The 21,949-nt window shown below is 29.4% G+C and overlaps 4 protein-coding genes across 4 annotated transcripts; 3 read left to right on the top strand and 1 right to left on the bottom strand.

Annotated features, from left to right (window-relative positions):
- Nucleotides 1-845: 845 nt before the first annotated feature.
- LOC124912288 (protein ARABIDILLO 1-like) lies at nt 846-6,865 on the bottom strand. The gene is made up of 9 exons (XM_047452888.1): nt 5,594-6,865; nt 5,354-5,518; nt 4,910-5,041; nt 4,575-4,702; nt 4,210-4,297; nt 1,531-1,733; nt 1,280-1,459; nt 1,105-1,189; nt 846-1,034 (listed from the first exon to the last, which is right to left on the bottom strand). Exons 1-9 carry the CDS (start codon nt 6,863-6,865, stop codon nt 846-848), a joined length of 2,442 nt encoding a protein of 813 aa, XP_047308844.1.
- Nucleotides 6,866-7,643: 778 nt separating this feature from the next.
- LOC124917404 (probable polyamine transporter At3g13620) lies at nt 7,644-9,220 on the top strand. The gene has a single exon (XM_047457854.1). It carries the CDS (start codon nt 7,690-7,692, stop codon nt 9,127-9,129), a length of 1,440 nt encoding a protein of 479 aa, XP_047313810.1. The 5' UTR covers nt 7,644-7,689; the 3' UTR covers nt 9,130-9,220.
- Nucleotides 9,221-17,895: 8,675 nt separating this feature from the next.
- On the top strand, nt 17,896-19,009 carry LOC124917396 (F-box/kelch-repeat protein At2g44130-like). Its single transcript, XM_047457844.1, has one exon. The coding sequence runs from the start codon at nt 17,933-17,935 to the stop codon at nt 18,962-18,964; it is 1,032 nt and encodes a 343-aa protein (XP_047313800.1). The 5' UTR covers nt 17,896-17,932; the 3' UTR covers nt 18,965-19,009.
- A 1,213-nt stretch (nt 19,010-20,222) lies between these two features.
- LOC124917390 (F-box/kelch-repeat protein At1g80440-like) lies at nt 20,223-21,436 on the top strand. Its single transcript, XM_047457840.1, has one exon. It carries the CDS (start codon nt 20,256-20,258, stop codon nt 21,255-21,257), a length of 1,002 nt encoding a protein of 333 aa, XP_047313796.1. The 5' UTR covers nt 20,223-20,255; the 3' UTR covers nt 21,258-21,436.
- The last annotated feature ends 513 nt before the right edge of the window (nt 21,437-21,949 follow it).

Genomic DNA, 21,949 nt, shown 5'->3' with positions numbered 1-21,949 from the left:
GGATGCATATACGTTTACAGTGGTTTGAAAAAAAATATTTAATTTGTTATATTGTATGTTATAATGTAAAAATATAATTATTTATATTATAATTAAAATATATATATATTATATATTTGATTAAATATTATAATAATGCTAACCATTCGAACTAGTTTTAGAGTTGGTTCGATACCACAGAACTTTACTTATTTTTTACTTAATTTGGTATCATTTAAACAATTACGTTATTTAATTTATTAATTAAAATTTTAATATAATTAATATTTTAATAATTTATCTTAAACAATTCATTTTCTTATCAAATAATACCTGTTTTTTTAAAAGAAACTCATAAAAATCCTAAAAAAAACACTCAGGATCAAACAAACTCCCTAAACTGTTTGTCTATTTGGAAGAAAAAAATTGGTTTGATCTCATTTATTGAAAAGCAAATTATACTTTAATGTTAGTTGTTCTTCTTGGGCAAAGAAAGGGGAAGGGAGACAAACAAAGGCCTTGCTTAAGGGTTTAGTTTATTAGCTGAAAAATATATATATATATAAAAAGGAGATAATCTAACTAAAAAGAATTTGTATAGTTTTAAGAAAAATAAATTATGAATGAATATTTGTTTATATATATATATATTTTTAACTTGTTTAGATAATTTAGGATGTTATAATGAGAATTTAATAAATAGTTATTTACCTAATATATTTAGGTATAACTTAAAGAAAAGACAAACTAGTTTAACCATTCCCAAAATTATGTAAATTTTTAGACTAGAGCAAAAATCATATGTCAAAAGTTGTAGGCATCTGAATATTCATACACAAGTAATTGTTGTTTCTATTCAACACTATTCAACCACGCATAAACCATTTCAACAACTGTTTATCATAATTCAAATTGCGAATTACTATTTTAGAAAAAATCTTGGCCGCAAGAGGTGCACTCCAACATAGGAATGTCGACCGCAAAATCCTAACCGTTTTCTTGTCGTTTATAAGACGAATATGATGCACTCTATTCTTGTAACCTGATGCAGTAAGCTACAATACAAAAAAAAAAAGATATTTAAAAAATTAAAATAAAATCAAAAGATGTAATTCTCAAGAATACCTGCATTAAAGCGAATGCAGCGCAGGACTTAATTGAGGAATATGAACTTCCTAACATGTCAACAAAACGTGCAATTTCGGCTCCACTGAACAAACAAAATATTTCAATTTTTTTTAGAAAAAGTTAAAACTTGAAATTATATTATTTTTATAGAAATAATGCTTCCATTAAATACCTGCATTTCAGTTTATGCACATCCTGTATACGAGCAAACTCGACAACTCGATACAAATCGATAGTTCTTAAAGATAAATCATCACATTTAAGTGTTTCATCATCCAAGAAGCTGTTAATAAAATCTTCAATATGCTTCATTCCAATCCTTAAAGTCTTTGTTGGTTCATTAGATGAATCTCTATTCACAAGAACATATTATTATAAATGTTCTAAACCTATAATAAATATAAACAAATATTAAACTAGTACCTTATAGTGTATTTGCATCCTTCTGGGAGGACATGAAAAATGTAAGCCATTACTAAAATAGCTAAGAATCGTGCTAGTTCAGATCCGGAAACCAGACAAATGCGAACAAGAACTTGAATCCCCTTTTTTTCAACTACACGAAGAGCTATTTTCGGTTTGAATACGAGATTCCAAAGGGTTCCCATTATAGTGACATGTATATCCTGAGCAAAATCAGTCAAGTATTTCTTTAAATGTAACTCACATTAAGTATTTCATATAATTATTTATTTATTTTAAATAGTTAACCTAATATGTACTTACATCCTTAATAGAGAGGATAGGAGACACTAGACTTCCAAAACGTCTACAATGACCTATGAAAATAATTAAATTGTTAAATGAAATTAAAAATAGTAAATTCAACCCAAAATAAGTATTGAAATCATAAAGAAATCAACTTAATTTTTCACTTTACCTATTGGGTTTTGAGATCTCGTCTGAATTCTCACCCTACTAGCTCTCTTCCATTTTATCCATGAATAATTGGTAGTTTCCTTTGCTAAACAAACCTGTAAAATGGACACTTTTTTTATTAAAAAAAAAATAAGTAATGACAATAAATTGACATAATTAATTTTAATTTATTTCTTTAGTTAATTATTGATTTTAGATCACAAGAGATATTTGACAATACATAAAAATAAATGAATTTTTCATCTCTACTTAGAAGAAAAATATATTAGGAGTTAAAAATGAAGTAAAATAAGAAAAAAAAAATCGAGATAAAGATGAAAAACGGAGATGGAACCTATATTGCAATTAAAAAATATGAAACGCAAAAATATGAAAACAAAACACAGAACAAGAAACAAAGCCTAAACAACAAGAGACAACATATAAAAGGGGAAAACATAAGTGATTTGGTATTATTAGACTATTTCCGTAGCTTGCTATTGTTTCCTATAATAGAGAAGATTTTGTTGGAAATTATTGGGCATAATTTGTGGTGGAGACTAGAGTTTGGAAGAAAAATTCATTAAATTAGGCATCAAAGTTTTTCATTTATTTGATATTGGATTTCTTCGATTGGTTGAACTTTTATGATACTTTACTAGTTTGTAGAATGTTTGAGGAAACCTGCGCTGAAATGCGAGGAGAAATTAGGAAAAAGATAAAAGAATTATTTTTGGCACCACAATCCTTAAGTTAGAGAGGGATTCCATCATATGTGATCCATTTCTGTTTTATTCCCTTTGGGTAGTTTTAGGTCATACACTCTAGTCTGAGTTGTTCCATCCCGATTAATAAACTCTCCCAAAAAGCTAATCGGATTATTCTATGATCCATTGGGGAGAGTTTCACTCTTGTTTTTTCATTCTTTTAATTTTTCTTGAGTTTGTTTTATCGTTTGTGGAAATGATGAGACCAGGATTGAGTTTGATATAAAGTAAACTCGGCTATGTTTGGGAAAACATACATTAAATTCAATGAGGATTTGACAAAAAGAAAAAAAGAATTATTTATGGCACTACAATTTGAATCATTTCGACTTCATTCCCTAGGTAGATTTAGGCCATACACTATAGTCTTCCAATTATAGTCTTCCGATTGAGAGTAGTTTAACTTTGTTAAAAAGAATTGTGCGTAAAACCTTATAAATAAACACTCCAAAAGGCTAATTGGATTATTCTACGGTCCATTGGGGAGAGTTTCACTCTTGTTTTTTCATTCTTTCATTTTTCTTGAGTTTGTCTTGTCGTTTGTGAAAGTGACGAGACATGAAATTAGCTTATATAAAGTGAGCTCGACTATGATTAGGAAAAATCCACATCAAAATGCAAGGAGAAATTAACAAAAACAAATAAGTTTTTTTTTGTGGTACACAATCTCCGGGTATGTTGAGACCGAAGGGGATTCCACCATATCTAATTCATTTTGACTTTATTCCTTGGGTAGCTTTTGGCCAAACATTCTGGTCGGAGTTGTTTCATTCCAATTGAAAGTGATTTAGTTTTGTCAAAAAGAATCGTGAATAAAACCTTATAGAGAAACTCTCCCAAAAAGTTAATCGAATTATTCTACTATCCGTGCATTAATTGGGGGAGTTCACTCTTGTTTTTTCATTCTTTCAATTTTTTCGAGTTTGTCTTGTCGTTTGTGAGAGTGATGAGACCAGGACTGAGTTTGAGATAAATTAAATTCAATTATGTTTAAGGACCCACATTGAAGTTCAAAGATAAATTAGCAACAACAAAAAAATATTTGTGACACCACTGTCCTCTCGTCCCAATTCATATTGAAACCAAATGGATTCATGCATCATATCTGATTCATTTCAACTTCGTTCCATTGGGTATCTTTAGACCATCCATCATGGTTGGAGTTGTTCCATTTCAATTGAGAATAATTTAGGATTGTCAAAAAAAAATTGATTAAAGCTTTTTCGATCATATATTGTGTTGCTTTCCATGTTATTCTAGTTTGTATAGTCAATTCAATGTGAAAACTTCATTGTATCCCTTATTTGTGATAGGTCTCATCTAGTGGTAGAACTCATTTCAACTTTGTAACTTTATGGTTGAAATGAAAATTGTGACTTTGAATTAATTGACAAAAGAATCTACACCTAATAAGAAAAGAAATATATATAACTTAAACAAGGAAGCAATGAAAGTACATCATAAAATATTTACTTACCAAAGTTTCAACGCCATCAACAGCTACAATTGCTTCTCGGTTCCTTTCATCAAAAGACAAATTACTAAGTGCCTCAACAGCTTCTTGACTGCACCAAAAATAACATTCACAATAATATATTGTTAGTGTAAATTTTATAAGCTAATTTATTTAGTATTTGACTTGATTATTTTTGTTGATAATTCTTTTAGACTGAGTTTGCGTAATATGTAATATTTAATATTTAAATGAGATTATCTAAATTTAAAAAAAAAAAAAAGTATGAATTTACGCTTATCAATTGAGTTTTTTTATATTAATACATATACAATAATTACAAACATTTAAACTAAGTAACGTGCCAAAGAAATTGTTATAACAAATACCGTGTATGTTTATCTGTTGAATGAATGAGTTGTACAAGTGCTTGAAGGGCACGTAATTTGTATCCAACTATTATATCGTTGTCATTTGTATGTGTATTTCCTATCAAGTTAGCAAAGACACAAACAACCTACAAAAAAAATTATATATATAAACGATATAAAAAATAATAAACAGACTATCACATGTGAAGACATATTTTGAATGCGATCATTCCGTAAATTAAATGTGAATTTGGGTTAAAATAGTTTTATAGAGATTCTTTCTTTTGAAAATAGATTTTATATTACCGAATATTTATCCGAAAGCAAGTTTAAAAAGACATAAATTATCTTACCTGCTCCAATACTCCAACAAACACACAATCTTGAGTAATAGCCACGAGTACATCTAAGCAACCATTTCTGCTAATTTCCACGTTTATTCTTTCATCTGATGTCATAATTGCTAGTGTACCAATAATATTTGTCTGGTTCATAAGAAAATAGAGAAGATGAATAAAAACAAAAATTTATTCAAATTAATTCTCTTCAAGAATGTCATAATTTAAGTAGAGATTTTTGTGAGTCGTCAAATATAAAAATGAAATAAAGTGAAATAAATAAACAAGACGAAGAATTTACCAACACATTTTCGCTTATAGAAGTCCATCTTTGCAGAAGGTTATTCAATACTTTTAAGTCACCACACTTCAAAATAATACTCTACAAAAGAAAAAGTTATAAATAACTTTTTATTAGTTGGATAGTCAAAAAGAAAGAATTTTGATGAAAATAACAACCTTATATTGATTCTTTGGCACCATTTCACGCAAACACCTTAATGCATTACTAGCCTCTTCAAGGATTAATTTACTACTAGACTCGAGCAATTTCATTAGAACTTCCATCCCTCTTTTGACTGTCACACTCGCAAATTCTTCACTCGAAAACAATATATTTATTGCCTGAAAAACAAATATAATTACAACAGGAAGAAGAATGCAAATATCTAAATCATCGCATTATATATTCTTACATACCTTAGCCACCTCTAATTTAACTCCTTCGCCGGATGATTTAACTAGATTTAAAAAAATTGTTACCCAATCTACTATTGCCTCTACTCGTTGATCAATAACTGCATCATCGTCCTCCTCTTTAAAATTAAGTGTCGCAAATTTTGGAATTATTCTAATTGCCCTTTCTTGTACCTCCTCTTCCGAACTTTTTAAAAACTTAGTTATAAAAGTTATACCTCCATAAAGCCAAAAATATCTCACTGGAAGATGATTTGTAATTGCAAAATGAAGAAGGCAACGCGATAAAACTTGTTCAATCCAAGGCATGATCATGATATCTTGAGAATCCAACAATGTGGATGTGTAAGTTAGAATGGATATCAACTTTATACCCATTTCATTTTTAGGTCTAAAATTAATATCTTGCTCCATTTCCTCACAATCAAAAGCACATAATACCTTTAAAGTTGGAGAATAGGAAAGTAATCTATCAATAGCATTTGCACTAATATCTGTTCTCGAAACATCCAGTGCCAACAAGTTTTCAAACTTAATCCAATGCTCTATAACAAGATATGAATTCAACCGATATGTTCCAGCAATTGAGAGAAACTGAACTGATACGAGATTTGTCAGCGCTATCTCGTCCACTTTTCCACAATCCGTAAACGCAATTTCTACCAAACTGTGACAATTGCTACTTAGAGCATTAATCGCTATCGAGTTAACCTCTTTCAGGCCTGAAAGCCAAAGCTTCTTGAGATTAAGACAGCACATAGCAATTGATTTGATTCCTTCACTACTGATTCCAGTACAATAGCTAGAACCGAATTCAATGATTTCAAGTAACTTATTCATATCTACAATTTTAGATAAAGTTACGTCATTAACTCTCCCATAAAAGTTTCCACTTAGCTGAATCAAAGTCCTTACTTTGAGACTGATTATGGCCTCAGCAGATTCTTCTCCTTCAAAATAAAGTTTCTGAAGGGAAGAACATCGAGAAGCAAGAGATGTGGCTGTAGAGATATCAAATTTGCGCGCTCGAAGATCAAGGGACCGCCATAAGCATGGAGAGGCAGCTAGAGACCACCAACTTTGACAGACAGATGATAAATTCACTCTATCGTGATCATTCAGAAGAGAAAAAAGTTGAATAACTGTATCACCTGGAAGTTCAGTCCAGTCCATGGTTGAATTCCAGCTCCGATCTCCTTGAACTTCGTTGTTGTTTGTTGAAATCTCCTTAGCTTTGTCATTTGTGATTGTTAGGATGACCCTCCTCTTGTTCATGATCTGAATCAATTATCAAGCAGAATTAGAGCAATGGGTACTGCCGTTTAGAACTTTAGATTCTGCTGAAAATGTTTTTTTGTGTTGCAGTAAGAAATTATTCATCTTTTCATTTTTTGTAATCTCACCAAGATTACAACTATCCAACCATATTACAATAATCCTATTTTAGCCTTGTTTGGATTATACTGTTTGAGTCATAGGATTATATTGTTAAAAGTTGAAACAAAATAATAAAGTCAAACTGGACCTAAGAGGAAAATATAATTATTAGGAAAAAAAATAAGAAGAAGAAGGAAATGTATTTATTAGCAAATAAAAAAGGAATTGTACTTATTAGAAAAAAAAAAGAATGGAAATCTAATTATTATAAAAATAAAGGGTAATGTAGGAAAAAAATGTAAATGTAATAATATATTTTTTCTTTTTATATTATAGAATTTCAAAATTTGAATGAAATTGAAATAGACCGATTAAATGTTTTATTTTAATTATTTGAGTATTTTAAAATAATCTTTTATTATATGATATTTTTAATAATTAAATTATTTAATTTCTTAATTAAAATATCAAAATATTGTGACTTTTGCCCTTTTTTTATTTTAATACTAACATAGATAGTTAGGTACTCCATAAAATTAGTTATTTAACACTACTATATAAGATTTCTAATTACCTCTATTTGATGATTATGAGCTCTACTTTTATTCAATCAATTAACCTACCAATCAAATTCCATAGATCTACTCATTCGAGTATCCAATCCCACACTACCATTTACATCCACTAAGAAAGAAGCTTTACCAAAACCCAATTCCAATTCCATGGGAGGAGGACCCTTTAGCTCCTTTCCATCGCCGGCTCCTTTACTCATCAAAGGGGAAGAAGACGTAGAACAACTACTCAATCCTCCTTCTTCCGACGCCGGAGATGGAAGCCAAACATCCAAGAATAAGCTTGCCCTCCTTCCCCTCATATTCCTAATCTATTTCGAAGTCGCGGGAGGTCCCTACGGAGAGGAATCAGCTGTTGGAGCAGCAGGTCCTCTTTACGCGATCCTCGGATTCCTGATTTTCCCTTTCATTTGGAGCATTCCGGAAGCTCTAATCACGGCCGAACTCGCCACAACTTTCCCTGGAAATGGCGGATTTGTTATATGGGCTCATAAAGCATTCGGTCCTTTTTGGGGATCTATGATGGGTTCTTGGAAATTGCTTAGTGGTGTGATTAATTTGGCTTCTTACCCTGTTTTATGTGTTGATTATCTTAAACTACTTTTTCCTATTTTCTCTTCCGGTTCACCTCGTTATATCGCCATCTTCACATCTACTTTGCTTCTGTCGTTCCTTAATTACACTGGTTTATCGATCGTTGGGTATGCTGCTGTGGGATTAGGTTTGATTTCATTATCGCCATTCTTTCTTCTGATTGGGATTTCAATACCCATTATTGAACCCAGTAGATGGCTGAGTTTAGGGAATGAAAAGAAAAATTGGCCTTTATTCTTCAATACCCTGTTCTGGAATTTGAATTTCTGGGATAATGCAAGTACTTTAGCAGGTGAAGTTGAGAATCCACAAAAGACATTTCCAAAAGCACTTTTCTCAGCTGGGTTTCTCACCTGTTTAGCTTACTTGATTCCTCTAATGGCTGCAACCGGCGCCACTCCACTTAATCAGGCGAATTGGACTGAGGGTTATTACGCAGACTTAGCTGAAATGATCGCCGGAAAATGGTTAAAGTATTGGGTAGAAATCGGCTCTGTTTTGTCAGTGATCGGATTATATGAAGCTCAATTGACTAGTTGTGCTTATCAGATTCTTGGAATGTCTGAAATTGGTGTTCTTCCTAAGGTATGTGGGGTTAGATCCGTTTGGTTTGATACGCCTTGGATCGGGATATTGTTTCCAACCGTGGTGGCATTGGGTGTTTCTTGTCTCGGTTTCGTGTCGATTATATCGGCTGTTAATTTCTTGTATAGTTTGGGAATGCTGTTGGAATTTTTGTCATTTCTATGGTTGAGAAAAAAGATGCCTTTCTTGACTAGACCTTATAAAGTTCCAATGGGATTGCCTGGATTGATTGTTATGTGTTTATTACCATCGGTTTTCTTAGTCTATGTGATGTTCATTGGTACGCCTATTGTTTATTTGATGAGCGGTTCGATGACTCTACTCGGGGTTGTTTGGTACTTCTTGATGAATTTGTGTAAATCGAAAAAGTGGTTGGAGTTCAACGACGATTGCGATAAAGAAGACGATTAAGTTCAATTTATTTGATTGGTGTATTCAATTTCATATGAAGAATGTTAATATATGAAAGAAAGCTTGTTGAAAGTATAGTACCTCCTTTATTCAAAATATTTAATGGAATGATTGTTTTAAATAGCTTTTAAAAATTGAAAGAGGTCGATGAGATTACAAAGAAAAATTATGTTGGAGTGATAGTTTGTGTACCAAGTTGAGAAATTATTACAAGAGCACAAAATCTATTAAGGGTATATTGATCTCACATCGGCTGGAATGGATGTTTTAAAACTAAAAATACAAACGAAAAATTACATCTCATGATGTTTTATCATAAAAAAAATTTACTGTTAATTAGCCATGAAGAATCTTGAAAAATTAAAATTGAACATCTACTAAAAGACAAGATCCATAAAAATGGGAGACATGATTTTCTGCCAAAATCACCTGTTCCTCATTTCCCTCTTACATGGGAGGGGTAAAAGTGGAATTTTTTATATTTTTTTGAAAAAGACTATTTTGCCCCTCTCTTGTGAGAATGAACAGGTGATTTTGACAACAGAAAATCCAGAAGTAAAAATAGATATTCTTAAATGTTTAAAAATCAACGAAGATTCAAATTAGTTTGAATTAAGAGAGAACGTAACTCTGCAATACATTGGATTGCAATAAAATGAAAAGAAATTGATTTACCGATAATTTGGAATGAGTTGAATCCATAACAAAATTAAAGTTTACTCATCACCAACTACATTTTTTTTTTAATCTGAGTGATTTATTGAGGAATCTAATTATGGGCAATCAAGTCGAATCAAGATAACTCGATTGACAGAACAACAGAGGGGAAACTAAAATAATTTAGGAGAACGCATTTATGCAACTAAAGTATTTATGAGTTTTTTTGAGTTTTTTTATTTCTCTGTGTACATCATTTATTTTTTTAAAGTTTGTTTTCTTTAAGAGCTTTTGATAAATTTTGTTGGTTTTTTTTATTATATTTTCTAACATTAATATATATCACTCATAAAAAAGAAAATATTTAAAAATTACTTTTGTTTAGAAATGTATCCTAAATTCTCGTTCTTTTGTTAAATAGAGAAATTAGTTGATTCAGCTTTTTATTATTATTTTATGAACTGTAAAAACTAATGATAAATTGCAAACTTTAGAAAATATCTTACAAAGAATTCGATGACTTCATGTACCTATCAATATATGTCAGGTGTCACATTTTAAAATCCTATCCATTCTACATTTACATTCTATGGATAAGCTTAATAAATAATGTCTATTTTTATTCTGACAATAATAATAATGATTTTTTTTTTAAGTTTGTACAATCAATTAGTTACTGCCCTCCCTTATCCCTGTTTGGAAACAGCTTGGGTTTGGTTGATATTTTATTTTAATTTACTTAATTTTTTAAATATTATTTTAAGATGTTAATTTAGATAAAATAATATTTTAAAATATATTTAATTATAGATATATTAACAAATTTAATAGTATTAGTTGGTTCAAACCTACTTCAAACTAAATTTTAGGTGTTTCTAAACATGATCATGGTAAGTTTTAAAAAATCATAATTTTGCTTTGTTTTTTCTTTTAGGGCTGGATATTTGGGCATGAAACCATATTGGGAATGACAAATAATTTGATAATAGATAAATATTATTTTATTCTCTTTTCATCACACCATTCAATTTATTAAATAAAATATTAAAATATTTTTATTTTAAATTATTATATCATATTATATTATATATATACATACTTTTAAGTTTTCTTAACAAACAAATAATTATTACTTTCAAAATATTATCAACCATCATTATTCTTTTCTCATTCTAAAATTTTTAAATAATTTCAATTTGAACAAGTTCTAAATGAAAATATATTATAAGATTATATATATAAGTTAAGAAATATATGGATACGGGGGTTTGGGATCCAGGGCATTATGATCTCTAACAAAATTTTGTTGTCCAAATTACAATGAGAAAAAGTGCATTTGAGCAAAGTATATTGATCATTAGTATTCTTTGAATTCATCTGGATGATATAATAAGGAGATCTCTAAAAGTTAGTGTAATGGACGGATGAAAAAAAAATAGGGTGAGTTAAAAAAAGAATGGATTGAACTTATAAAAATGGCTGGAGAAAAAAATATATGTAGCTCAAGTGAATCGAACATAAAATTTATATTCTATTAGGACTATGATGACAATTCAAGTAGGTTATGTTGATGAGTTCGATTTACAGGTCAATGAGCTAAACGATATTAATATGAACTTAATCTCTTTAGTAATTCAGATAAAAAAAAAATTAACTTAAATATGACATATTATTTATAATTGACCCGAACCCGATCTCATTGACCTATATTATTTAATTCGAACTCAATCCGATTTAACCCGATTTAATTAATTCACATTTCTCTATTTAGATCAAGATGATATCATCACAAAATAAAAATGAAGCTAACTTACAAATTCGTTTAAAAAATATAAAAAAAACTCAAAAAAAATTATAAACGAATTGGCGGGTTGCCTTGTGTCATTTCAAATCAACCCGATTTTTACTTTCTTATTAATCAGGTTAAATTGGTCAACCTGATTTCGACCCAAACATAAAAATACATTTTCATAACCTGAAATTTTTGTGTTTTAGTCGTGTTTTTGTGTCGAGTATAAAATTATCGGGCCTAATTAAGAGTAAATAATAATATAACTATTATTATTTTTTAAATATTAGAATATATATATATATATAGTAGATTAAGTGCAACTTTCATGTTGATCCTTCTTTGTATATCGTGACAACTAATGTGCATCGATCAAACGACGACTATGACATATTTCAGTTCAAAATGTTACGATCTAAAAATCGTAAAATTTAAGATTCAATATTTCTTAATTAAATAATCTAATACGCAAATGAGGTTGCACAAAAGATGTTTTGGTAATTCTTGAAGAAACCTCACATAAACAGAGTTGTAAGAAAAATTAAGTCATTATGTCAAGAAAGTAAATGAAAGATAATAATAAAAAACTCCAATCTTTTACAAATTAAAAATATTTATATTTTCATTGACTACTAGAATATGTCTACATGAAAAAAGAAAAGAGAAAACGAAAATCTATTTACATAATTTTATACTTAAATTACATCTTAACCCTAAACATAAAAAACAATTAATATATATATATATATATATATATATATATTATTATTATTATTATTATTATTATTTATTTATTTTTTTTTGTAAGTTCACCCTAACTAGAGTTGTCAATTTGGGTTAAAACTCGTTGGATTGGTCCGTTCCGGTTCCGCCAAACAATTTAGACGGGTTGGGTTGAATAATAAGTAACTCATTTGTAAGTGGGCCTACATGGGCCAGCCCGCTCGGGTCGTGGGCCTAGGCGGGTCGGCTTGGGTTGGCCGACGGGTTGACAAAAAAAATCTAATTTAATTTATAACTTTATAGGCATATGCCGTATAACCTTAGTTTTTTCTCTCATATGCAGTACTACAGCAGTCAATACTCAATATGCAAGATCTTATTTGTACTCGCAGTTGGTTACATGGATATGTTATCGGTATTTATATTTACAAAATTGTAATTGTGTTCTTGACTTATTTGTGACTTGTGACTTCATATATTAGTTTATTTCGATTTAAATTTTTAACTATCTTTATTTTTGTGTATTTCATATGTAGATAAAAATAAAAAGGCAACGTAATAGTTACATCAATATTGTTCAAGCAAGGATCAAATGTTCTAGAGGATGTTGATGTAGACATTGAAGAGAAATGCGATGAAGGAGAATGATTTGACATGGATTATATCTCGATTGATGATATTTAAAAATGTTGACTTTACAGAAATTTATATTTTATTAAATTTTCAAATTTTAGTTACTTTGTTGGACTATTTGATCAATTAATGTGTAACAATAGATAAGACTCTTGTTTGATGTGTATTAAGACTATTTAATCATGTTCTTGAACTCTTATTTTTTAGAACTATTAATGATTTTTATTTATTTTTATTTGTAGTGAGACAACATGCGGTCTGACCGTCTAATTCGCAACCCACCTTGGGTTGGGTTGAATTGGGAATTTTCAAACCGCCGTCGACCCGTCAAACGATGAGTTTTGGTATGTTGGCCCGTCCTGTCATGGGTTAGCCTGTCTGACCGCTCTAACCCTAACACACACATGAATAGTATAATATTATCTTATATTTAAAATTTATAAAAAAAATAAAATAAAATAAAAATATTTTAATTATTAAATTAAATAATTTGATGATTGAAAAAAAAATATATTATAAAATAGTTAAATTTTACAATTAATTTTTTTTTATCTCAAATAACCAGTCATGAAACAAACTCTCACGGATAACTCCTCTTTCGTTAGTAAGAAATAGGAAAATGTGAATTTATTAGCTTCTAAAAATATATAAATACGATTATAACATGTTTGACCATTAAGAAGAATGTTAGTTAAGAAATGTAGTTCATAGTTACATGTAGGGCCTAGCTGTCAATTCTCATAATTCATAATTCATGACTCATGAATTATATTTTCACAAATAAGATATTTTATAAGATTAAAAGTTTAGACAGTTTCAGGATTACAAATGTGACTACTATACATTGAATATGTGAACAAATAAAAATACACACTTTGCAGCCCATAATAATATATAGCTAATTAAGCCAGCCTATTAATTATGAAGTGTCACAAATTGAAAGATCAAATGAAAACCGTGGTCCAGAACATTCCGGCTGTGACAATTCACATTCGCCCATAATACAGAGTATAGACACACTTTACCATGATTCCACGTATCCATCTGTCATTAGCCTAGGTTTAAATATAATATAATATGTGTCGGTACGTGTCATGTGTATCCATATCTGAGTTCAAATCTTATCCATTTCACATTTGGGTGTTTAGATTAAATTAAGTATATTAATTGTTATTTATATAATTAAAGTGACAATAATAATCAGTGTTCAAGTGAAAAAAAAATAAAAAATCAAACAACCTTTTATAAAAAAATACATTAAAGAAAGTCGAAGTCGAAACTCATTTTGTTATTGGACCCTCCGATGACTTCTTTAGTATTAAGGATATCTCATATTTAAGTTGATGTTATATTTCCTTATGTCTAATATGTTTAGTTTGATCGAATATTTTTTCCCGGAATTTTATAATAATTTTTTGATTTATCATTTGTTGATAATGTTTTGGTGATGTTTTCTCGAGTCGGTGTATGTTCATATCTTAGCAACAAATGAGAAGTTGTCAAACTCTTCTATTCAATAAAGAGTTTTTTAAGCTCATCTTTCGTTTTGAGGCCATTTTACATGTATTTTCCTTTGATTTGTACGATTTTATCGTTATTTTGACAATATATGTAGATGGTCAGTTATCACATGTGATAACATTTTTTGTGTTGTTTATCGATCCACGGGTAATGACACATTTCACTATCACTTAATTTATTTTGTAGAGATTCTTCTGATACCGCATGATTGGTTTGTTCGGCTTGTTCTATTTTTTCACTCATCCTTATGAAACTCAAACGAATTTGTATTTGGAGTCACCATCAATAAATTTCAAGATTGTTGAATCTTCTACTAGAATTTTATTTTTTTAAATTTGTGATATATTATTTAATATCTTATTTTTTATTTAATTATTTTGGTTTTATAGATGTAATATTATATTATTTGTATATTAATATTTAATTAATTTTTTTAATTAATGAGAATTAACTTCTTATAAAAAAAATAATGTTTAAGAGACCAAATATTACCATCTTCATTGTTATATAAGCATATTTATGATGATGAAACAAATGTAAAAAAATCTATTTTTCTTTTCTCTCGATTTTTCATTTTTCAGAAGAAAAAGTCAGAGTTACATCTCAATCTCCGTCGGGTCACTTTGTAAATGGAGGTAAAATGTTCAAATCTTCGTATAGCGAAGTTATAAAAATAAAAGATAAATATATTTAATGTTTTAACCAAATAAAATTATTAAATTAATTGTTTAGATGGTTTCATGGAAATAATATAATTTATCCAAATTATTTACACCAGTTTTGACATTAATATTGATGCTATCTATATGTTAACCTAAAAAAATTGTAGATTATGCCTAAAACATGTAATAAGTTAAATCTATTAATTAATCATTTCAATTTGTCAATACTAATTATAAAGTTTATCACTAATACTTTTTATAAATATTATTTCGATATGTAAGTCAACTCATCACAAAATGGTGATTGGTCGTTAAAATAAAAGTCAACTCACATAATGACTTTGTTTGAAAATTTAAACATTTGGTTGGAAATATATATATATATATATATATATATATATATATATATATATATATATATATATATATATATATATATATAAATAAATGATTACGAGGGAATTTGGAAAGGAAATATTGAAGAAGATACGAAGTAACGTCACAATATGATTGGTTGAAAAATTTAAAAAAAAATCTTTCTTTACTCTCTCTTTATAGTTTTTTTAGTCAATTGATATCAAATAATTCTTTCATTCTCTTCTAAATTTCTCCTCCCATATATATATATACTCAAAATAATATTAACCCTAAAAATAGCTCAAATATGATGATTTTTAAAACATTAAAAGTTAAATGTTTAATTTTTATTTTGAACGTCTTAAATTGAAACGAATATTATGACTATGAAATCATTCTAGCATTTTGCATTCAAATAATAATATATATTTAAACTAAAATAATGTTATTTCATATTAATTATATATTTAATTTACTTTGAAGATGAATATGTGTATGTTTATTAGTTTCACATATATTTTTGTTGTTGTGATTTTTTGATGTGAGACGTCTCATAAACCTTTTATTGCATTGTCCATTCTAAAACATAAAATGAAAAGTCGGTCTACTAAAATGAAATTATAATACAGATTATTAATAAGTCAAAGTTTTTCGAATTTTAATTTTCACTGTAAACATCCTAAATTAAAATGAAGATTTTGACTTTGAAAGATAACGTTAACTTAAAAAATATATTAAATTAAATACTATATTAAAGCATTATCAATAACAAGAAAGGATTTCCTTAACCCCACCATTCTCAAGTCAAGTGTATACATGCAAACTATAAAGCTAGCTAGCTTTTATTTATATATATATATATATATATATATATGCAAACTCTATTATAAGGTAAGAAAAATGAATAATTATAACCCACAAACCAATTTAATGTGCTTTATAATCACTTACTATACTAGTTTAGTGTTAAAAAAACAAATAATCCAACTTCTGAATAAATCAAAAACCAAGAATCGAATATTAAGGTATTAAAAAGAAAATTATCCAGCGAAATAGAAATGGACATACACATGATTGCAATAGTGCTTAATAATGGTTCTCCACATGCCTCACACTCTGTTCCTTGTTAATAATTATACAATCAAATACCAACAAGTCAAACCAAACTGGTTTATGCCTTAATTTTAGTTCAATAACTCTTTAATCTATAGCAATTAATAACCCATTTTACTATACTATATAGTTATAAAACTTATTTTTCATTAATTAACTCTATTAGGGTAGTTAAACTAGAAAAAATATTACATAAGAGATCAAAAGTCTTAAATTCAGTCTTATAGTTAAGATAAATAAAACCTTAATAAATTATGTTTAAAAATTGTTTGACCTTTAATTTTAGCTTGATACACACACATACAAGTATCTTAAAAGTTACTAAAAGGAAACTTTTGTGATTATTATCAAAAGAAAACTATTCAATCTCTTATTACTGATTTAATCCAAATATATTGATATTAGCAAAGGTTGACTATGTGTTTTGTGACCTTTAATAAAAAAAATTATTTAGTAAAATAAATTACCTAAAAAAAGGTTTGTCTCAATACATAGCTATAACTTATAAAATAAAATTAATGTTTCATTGACAATAAAAGCTTGGATTAAAATGAGATAATAAATGTGAGGTTGTGTTAATTATCGCAGAATTAACACACTAAGTTAGGTCAAGTATATCAAAAGTGGAAAAAATATTAGTTCAATTCTCAATTCGAAATTAAACCAAAATAAAAAAAATTGTCATTTTTTTTTTGTAAACTTCTCTGTTTCTATTGATATTTTTTGTATTGCTTTGTACTAGTTTTATTATTTTTTGGTTCAAACCACTTCTTTTGATATTAATTTTCTTCTTTTTATAAAAGAAAATAGTTTAATAGACTGAAATTTTTTAAGTAGCTCAATTTTCATCATTTTTTTGGTAACCTCAATAACTCTACAAATAAACTGTAATTTTCAAAAGTAAAAAATAATTTTTTTTCTCATTAAAATCATTGTGTCATGCTATGTAGTCTCTACAAAACAAAGCAGAGTCATTGAGACAAAAAAAAAACATAATATATTAAACTTCTAGTTCATTTGAAAAACCTCTAATTCCTTTACCCTAAAAATAAAATATAATATGAGTGAAATTGAGAAATAATGTAAAATAAATACTTAACTAAATTATTTAAAAAATAATAAATTTTCTATATAAAAAAAAAAGTAAAAAGAAAAAGAAATTCATCCCCCTAATCATTCATTCACTCTCTTCTTATCCACTTGAAGATAATTTCTTCATCCCCATGGCCATGACCATGGCCCACTCCTCTAATTCCTCTGCCCTATAAATAAACACTTCCCCACATTCCAAATTTATCATCTTTTCTATCCTCGTACAATACCCATTTTCAATAGCTCAATAACTTCCATGGATGAACTAATCATACCCGGTTTACCTGAAGAACTAGGTCTCGAGTGTTTGGCTCGTCTTCACTACAAAACCAGACCCATCGCATCACGAGCCTGCCGTAGATGGCTCGACCTACTCGAAAGTCATCAATTTTACTGCCTAAGGAAACAACTTGGATACACCAATCAAATCGCATGTCTTCTCCAATCTCTTCCCCCACCGCCGCCGGAAGAAGAATCCCGGAAACCCACCAGCTCTGTTTCTCCGGCCAGTTGTGAACTCACCATGTTTGATCCGGTTAGTCGTGAATGGGACCGACTTCCCCCTGTCCCTAAATACACGAACGGGCTTCCTCTGTTTTGTCAAATCGCTAGTTCGGAAGGGAAACTCGTATTGATGGGAGGATGGGACCCGGTTAGTTTCGAATCGTTGAGTTCTGTTTTTGTTTACGATTTTTCCACGAACCGATGGAGACAAGGGAAGGACATGCCTTCTAGGAGGTCATTCTTCGCAATTGCGGCCAAGGGTTGTCGCGTTTTCATCGCCGGGGGACACGACTCGAGCAAGAAGGCGTTGGACACGGCTTGGGCTTATGATGTTATGAAGGACGAGTGGACCGAGTTGACTCGGATGAGTCAGGAACGAGATGAGTGTGAAGGAATCGTAATTGGGGACGAGTTTTGGGTTATAAGCGGGTACAAAACAGAGTTTCAAGGGGCGTTTGAAGGTAGTGTCGAGTTATACAATATTGGAACGGGAGAATGGAGACGAGTTGAAAGCGGTTGGAAACAGGGTGAGTGGCCTAGGTCGACTTGCCCGCGATTGGGAAAAGATGGGAAGCTCGCGAGTTGGACTGAGTTGGACTCGGCGGTGAGTGGAACGGCTTGTGGGGTGATATTGGGTGAGAAAAGTTTAGTAATGGGCTCGGCTCATCAAGGGGCGCCATTAGGGTTCTTCATGGTATCGGAACAAGATGGGAAATTGGAAAGGATGAATGTGCCTTATGAGTTTTCGGGGTTTGTTCAATCAAGTTGTTGTGTAGATGTTTAAGATTCAAAATAAGACTGTTTTTTTGGTCACATGTATCTTGTTTAAACTTGTAATTGTGGTTGTGATTAAAAATATATATATTTATTTACTTTGATAAAGTTTTGTAAAATAATAACACATTACATAATTAAATGAGAAATAAAATAAAAAGTTTGGATAATTTGAAGTGATTGTAACAACTAAAGTATTCTTCTTTTAGAAGGTAAGACTAGACTGCACATGGACCACTTTAAGTCATTCATCCTTATCATACATGAACTCAATTTAAAAGAGCAAGATAAATTGAAAAAAAATAAAATTATTGCTATTATATAGCTCTTTTTATTTAATAACAATAAAAAAAAATAACTTAAAGTTTCTTATATACATAGAAATATATTAGTAGGAGCTTTGATTTGAATTATTTGAAAGAAAATGGATTATTTGAAAAAATAATAATGTTTGATGTTGGGTTTAAAAAAAATTATTTAGGATTCTTTATAATTTATACTTACATTACACAAATGTTATTTAGGATTCTTACCAAGAACATAAGCTTTAGGAGTTTTTGCTTGAGTGAAAGGGAAGTCTTGTTGCATGATTCAATTCTTTATTTTTTTTATTTTAAAAAAAGAAAATTGTTTATATCTTAAAAAAAAAAAAACTATTAAGAAAAATTGGTAAGGCATATCTTCATGATTATTTTGTAAATTGTTAACAACTAAGAATACATTATTTCAATTTCCACAATTTATATATTTGAGTTTGTGTTTTAGTTTTGTTCATTGAACTTTTTATTTTGTACTTTTATAATTCAAATAATACTCTTATTCTTAGAACATATATAATATATTGCTGACTAATTTTCAATTCCGTGTGTACTCTAAAGTAAAAAAATAACCTTAACAAATTTGAATTTTTCACGCTTCACCCTGCATGAGTAACATGACATTTTCTTATCATTTTTACTGCATTTATCGGGTCATCATAAAAAAAAACTCACTATTAAATGATTATTGAATTTTTACTATAGAATTTTAAGTTTTATAAAAAATTATACTATTTAGATTTTTGATCATCATTTAATTGTTTTTGATGTATAATGTTATTTTATATTATTTATAGTTTTTGTTATTACATAGTTCCTGATTTAAATTAATAATAATTAACTTCTTATTAAAAAATATATATATATGGCACAAATTTAAGGATAACATTATTCTCACAAACCCTAATTTTAATCCTCTTAGATCTCTCTAAACGCCCATTTGGTTTGTTCTAGGGTTCTAGACCTAGTTCTACTACCATTACCATGGAACAATCTATAGACGTTTTGCCTGAAAGCCTTATTCTTGAGTGTCTTTCCCGTCTTCACTACAAGGACGTACCTGCCGCATCGCTTGTCTGTCATAAATGGCTCGATCTTCTTGAAAGCCGTCAATTTTACAGCCTCAGAAAACAGCTTGGACATATCAATCACTTTGCTTGCTTGCTCCAATCCCATCCTCCTTCGCCACCATCTTCTTATGAATCAAACCCACTTCCCCTTTACGTTATCAATGTTTTTGACCCTGTGAGTCGTGAGTGTAAAATACTCCCCCCTCTTCCTAATCCTGCAATTCAGTTTGATCATGATAGCGAGATTGTTAGTTCAGAAGGGAAACTCATCTTGATGAACAAATGTCATGACCCTGTGAATCGTGAACTGGGGAATTCATTATTTGTGTTTGAATTTTCAACCGGACGTTGGTGGCAAGGAAAGAACTTGCCAACAAGGAAATTACACTTCGCCATGGCTGCTACCGATGATTGCCGGGTATTCATTGCAGGTGGGCACCAATCAGAAGATGTTGACTCAGATTCGGCATGGATGTATGATGTGAGGAAAGATGAGTGGTCTGAGTTGCCTCGGATCATACATGTTCCAGGCTTGAGCAAAGGTAAGGTAATTGGGAACCAATTCATTGTTAAAACTCTGAGCATGATTGATTTGACGCAGAGTGTTGAGACATATGATTTTGAACTTGGAGAATGGAAACAGGTTAATGTTAAACAGTTGTGGACTAAACGATATGAATATTTTGCTCGAATTGAAGATGGGTGTATGTTAATTTGTTCAAGGATTGACAAGAGGTGTAGACTTAAGTTTTATAAACTACCATTGGGTGATCGAAGTTTATTAATTTATTATAAGAAAGGAAATGGTCAACTATTCTCAATTTCTATACAGGAGGAAGGTAAGAGGGTTAAAATTGAGGTGCCTCATCAGATTTATGGTGATGTTTATTCAATGTGTTGTGTAGAGATGCACTGAATTTATATGGTTGTGGAATTTGTGGGTAATGTCCTGTTATGTTAACCAACACATCACAGCTTCTAAGTGAATGGAATTGATTGTAGTTGTTCCATTCTTTTCTGTTTTATTTTATGATGTGCAGACTAAGTTATTCAGATGATGTTAATGAATATGGTTAGTCAAATATGGTTTGTATATACTAGATATGTTATGACTTGAAGTTAAATGAAGCTAATGGTGATCTATCCTAGCTTGTTATGTTTATCTTTTGAAGTTAACTGAAATGGTATGTTATTAATTATCTTTTGAACTAATGATGGTCCATCTTACTTTTTACTTCTTTCTTTGTTTGATTTCTAGTTTTCTCTCACTGTCTTCAACATCTATAGCAATAAGCAGGAGATTTGTTTTTCCAAACATACATTATACAACAGAGGATTTGGTAAAGTTTGTTAAAATGTATGGCATTTGTGTAAAGAATAATAGTTTAGGGGAAGAATGTCAATTTTACACCTGGTTGTAAGAAAGTGTCAAATTTACTCATTAAGTATCAAAATTTTATTTATATATACTAACTTGTCAAAAAATATTAAATTTATTTAAAATAACAGAAAAATTAAACGAAGTTAAAAATTTTGCCACATTTAATATCTACATATTTTTTATTTGATTTTAATTTATATTACTTTAATTTTTTTTCCATTCAAACA

Source organism: Impatiens glandulifera, chromosome 1, assembly GCF_907164915.1.
Source record: "Impatiens glandulifera chromosome 1, dImpGla2.1, whole genome shotgun sequence".
NCBI classification, from domain to species: Eukaryota; Viridiplantae; Streptophyta; class Magnoliopsida; order Ericales; family Balsaminaceae; genus Impatiens; species Impatiens glandulifera.
The sequence above is the reverse complement of the archived record's forward strand: the minus strand, read 5'-3'. Positions and strand labels throughout refer to the sequence as shown.